Source organism: Panicum virgatum, chromosome 2K (genome assembly GCF_016808335.1).
Source record: "Panicum virgatum strain AP13 chromosome 2K, P.virgatum_v5, whole genome shotgun sequence".
Classification (NCBI taxonomy): domain Eukaryota; kingdom Viridiplantae; phylum Streptophyta; class Magnoliopsida; order Poales; family Poaceae; genus Panicum; species Panicum virgatum.
Window position 1 is genome coordinate 23,865,784 of NC_053137.1, and position 3,945 is coordinate 23,869,728.

The 3,945-nt window shown below is 51.7% G+C and overlaps 1 protein-coding gene across 1 annotated transcript; it reads right to left on the reverse strand.

Moving 5' to 3' along the window:
* Positions 1–1,491: 1,491 nt before the first annotated feature.
* Positions 1,492–3,472, reverse strand: LOC120695207 (putative F-box/LRR-repeat protein 23). Its single transcript, XM_039978503.1, has 3 exons — positions 3,426–3,472; positions 2,584–2,832; positions 1,492–2,383 (listed from the first exon to the last, which is right to left on the reverse strand). The coding sequence occupies exons 1-3, from the start codon at positions 3,470–3,472 to the stop codon at positions 1,492–1,494; spliced, it is 1,188 nt and encodes a 395-aa protein (XP_039834437.1).
* Between the last annotated feature and the right edge of the window lie 473 nt (positions 3,473–3,945).

Here is a 3,945-nt window from a genome sequence, read left to right on the forward strand (position 1 = left end):
GTGCAACTATGGTTCTTCTAGTGTGAAAATCCTCATCCCAAAAAGAGTTTTATAACCTATAGCCAATCCTAGCAAGATACTACACTAAGAAAGTAAAGGCACACAAGTTGCAATATGAAATGCGGAAGCTTAAAGAGAAGGGATGAGAGGAAGCAAACTCTCGACACGAGGATTTATTCCGTGGTTTGGATTGCCACAAAGGCGCCCCTACATCCACGTTGTTGAAGCACTCACGAAGAGTATCGCTTCCCGGCAATCAAGTCTCTTTCGTGAACACAATCACGGTCACCTTGATCCCGATTTCCACTAAAGGAGATTGCCCACGAAGGAGGGGTCTCCGTCCCCCGCACAATGTTGTCGACTCCGCTCCACATCAAGCCGGAGGGTCGTTGACGTGCCGGCGAGCTACCAATGCTCCAAGGAGGCCGGTGCACCGAAGTACAAGTTTGGTTCACTCTAGAACCAGCTACAAGGATCACAACCTTGCTTGTTCCCTCTCTCAAGAGCTAATCTAGCACTCACACTTACAAAGCTAGTGCTAAAACCTAAGGATATGATTAATATGCACTTGGGTTGGCTTGGAGGTGTTCTTCAATGTGTATGGGATCTCTCTAGTCTCCAGCAACCTCAAAATGGCCGGGGTGAGGCGTATATATAGGCCACCAAGTCTTGGAGCCGTTGCTCTAACGGATAGCTGAAATCAGCAAACAATCGGATGAACCGATGCCTCTGCATGGGGTGGCGTCGGTTCATCTGGTCACTCTTAGACCTGAAGTAACCGTTGAGCTTCTGATGCACTGTCTGCGGAACCATCGGTTTAACCGATGACTGGGTGTCGGTTAAACCGGTCACTCACATCATCTGAACTAGCCGTTGGACCTCCTTTTTCAGCTAACGTCATTGCACCGATGGGATGCTCCGATGCACCGCTGGTTCAACTGGTGCTGAAGGCGTAGCTCCTCCGCATTTTACATCGTCTCTGGAACGTAGTACGTTAAATGTACCGATGCTCGTCTTGACCTCATCGGTTTAACCGGTGCCACTGAGATTTCCTCACTTGTCTCAGTTGGCAGACCAAATTGCGCCGATGCATAGGGCGTCGGATCTTCCGACAACCATCGGATGCACCGATGGTGGGGCCATCAGTTTATCTGGTGCAGCTGAATCTGCAACTCCTCGTCCAATATGTCGCGGCGATCTTTTGGATACTTCAAATATCTTCTATCTCTGGATTTTCACTATACTTTGACACCTCTATGACGGATTGGACTTGTCATCTTGATGGTGGATTGGACATGGCGTCTTGATGATGGATTGGACATTGTGTCTTGACGATGAATTAGACGTGTTAACTCATATCCATGGGACTTAATAACGCCTACAAGTGTGATCTCACAAACTCATTAGTCCCATTGATTATGTTGTCACTCAATCACTAAAATCACAAACAATGGCCTAAATGGGGCCATGTTCCTTACAAATGAACCTATCTTACTTACCTTCCTGGGTGTGATCTAGAAAGACATTGCGGAAGTTTTTCAAGATGATGTTGCGGCAGTTGTGTCTATTGAGGCCCTCGGGGTTAAAGAATTTGTAGTTGGAGTAGTCCGTAAGTAGTTTGGTGGTCAGCTTCTTGGTCTTAACCCAGCCACGCTTATCAGCATGTAGGGCATTATTGTTCATGACAATATTGAGGCAGTTCCATACGTCGAGGGACTCTAGCTGAGGGCAATTGTCAAGGATGGCTGCCAATCCTTCACTGGTGAGATCATTGCAGTGGAGCTCAAGTGAGCGCAGCTCATAAACAGTGGAGATGACCTTGGCTTCCATGTCGTCGACACAACGCTTCCGCCGGTACCTTTCTTTATCAGGTTCGAGGTAATTGAGGCAAGTTGAACATTCAGTATTAGGGCTGCCGGGTTCCATGTTCTCCCTCTCTTCATCCATATACTTGGTGACCAGCTTCTTTGCGCCGATCCTTGCTTGCAATTGGGGATCCATGCGGAGATGGCGGCACTCGCGGACATCGAGCCACTCTAGGTGGAGGCATTTGTCGAGGATGGCCGCCAACCCCTGATTGCTGAGGTCATTGTTGAGGAGTTGCAGGGAACGCAGCTCGTGCATCTCGGCAATCGCCATGGCTTCCCCATCGTCAGCATGGTCCCATCCATAGTAATACAAGGATTTTACCCGGTGATTTCTCAAGCACCTCAGCCGCGGGCACTCCTTGGCGACGGCCTGGAACACTCCCTCGTGCTGCGCCTGCCGATAGTTCGAGAGCTCGAGCTCCTCCAGCAGAGGGAACCCCCTTATTGCCTGCGTGAATGCTGGACCCGAGACTTCGCGGCACGAGTCGAGGACAAGAATCTTGAGAGATGGCGCGCTGCACGCATGCGCAAGAGATCAACACCGTACCTTCTTTGCATTGAGGATTGTTTCTTAACTTTGTAAGTACCAATTAATCACAGGGAAGAGGATCGGATGACAAAAGGATGCGAAGAGAATTAAGGGATCGGAGGGCTCACTGGTTGGCGAGGCAGCGAAGGAAGCCATCGTGGAGGTCCTCGCCCTCTCCCCCAGAACGCCTGGCACTGCTCCCGGCCGTGCCGCATGGCGTCCGTCGCCATCTGGTTGAGGTCGACAAGGCTTCGGTCCGAGAGCGCCTCGTGGCCTCGCATGTCGATGCGGCGCCAGAGCTCGGGCTCGTCCCGCGCAGCGCAGCGCCAGGGGCGGCACACCTTGTCCGCGCCCAGCATGATCTGGATGGGGTCGAGCCTGTGGAGGATGCAGGAGATGAGTTCCGGCGGCAGACCCGTGTGAAACCCTAGGTGTCTGCATAGTAGAATTGTATTTATTTTATGCATCATGTGCTTAATTTGCTTGAAAAAGGATCTTATTGTAAAAATAAAAGGTTATTTATGTAAATATAATTTATTGCAGGGTCCTTTCTATAACTTAATTTTAATAGGGAGAGCTAATATTGCTTTTGTGGAGGGTTTATGTGTAAAATTCAGTGTAATCATTACATGGCAATTTTTTTTTGCTTTTTAGTTTGAAATTAAACTGAATTTGCAATGGAAAAGACAAAAGTCCATTAAATTTAAAATCCTTCCTATGTTTTCAAAACAACTCTTTAAACTTTGGTCAAATCAATTTTTGCACAACATCAAAGTTGTAGATCTTGAAAAGTTGAACAACTTTCATGTTGGGCACTTTTTTAATTGAGCCCTAGTTTAAAAGTTATTGTTGATTTACAGTAGGGTCCTTGGAATTTTTAGAAATTGCAAAACAGTCCACCCTTCATCTTACACCTCTCTCCCTCTCTGCTTCACCGCCGCCGGCACAGTTCAGCGCCGCCCGCCGCCGAGGAGGGACGCAGGCCACCTCCTGCTTCGCCCACCGCCACACGCGGCGCCCCTACGAACCTCTGGACCCACTCCACCTCGCGCTGGAGCCCTGCTCCCCTCGCCATGCCACCCCGACGAGCTCTGCGGCCGCCACCTTGCCGTCGCCGTGGACATCTCGCTGCAGAGCCTTAGCTCCCCAACTTGCACGTGCCTCAGCACCACTGGAAGCCCCACAACCCAATCCCTTCACTCTCTCACCCGCTCCCTGCCCAGAACCCCCAGAACATCGCCGCCGCCTGCCCGAACGCCGGCGAGCTCAAAGCTCACCGTCGCCCCGCACCTCCAGACCACCTCCGCCCACGCAGACCCTACCTCTAGCTCTGCCTCATCCTCGCGCAGCTCGCAGACCTCTCCTCCTCGCCCAGTACCCACCGGAGCAACCTCGCCGCCGGTTCCCGAGCTCCGACCGCCGCTGCTCGCCGTCGACGACCCACCTCCGGCTGCCTCCTCCCCGACCTGACCCCACCAGAAGGTAGCGTGTGACGCCCTGAAGCTCCCACGCCCGTCCACCCTCGCCGCCGGTGACCAGAGCAGCCGG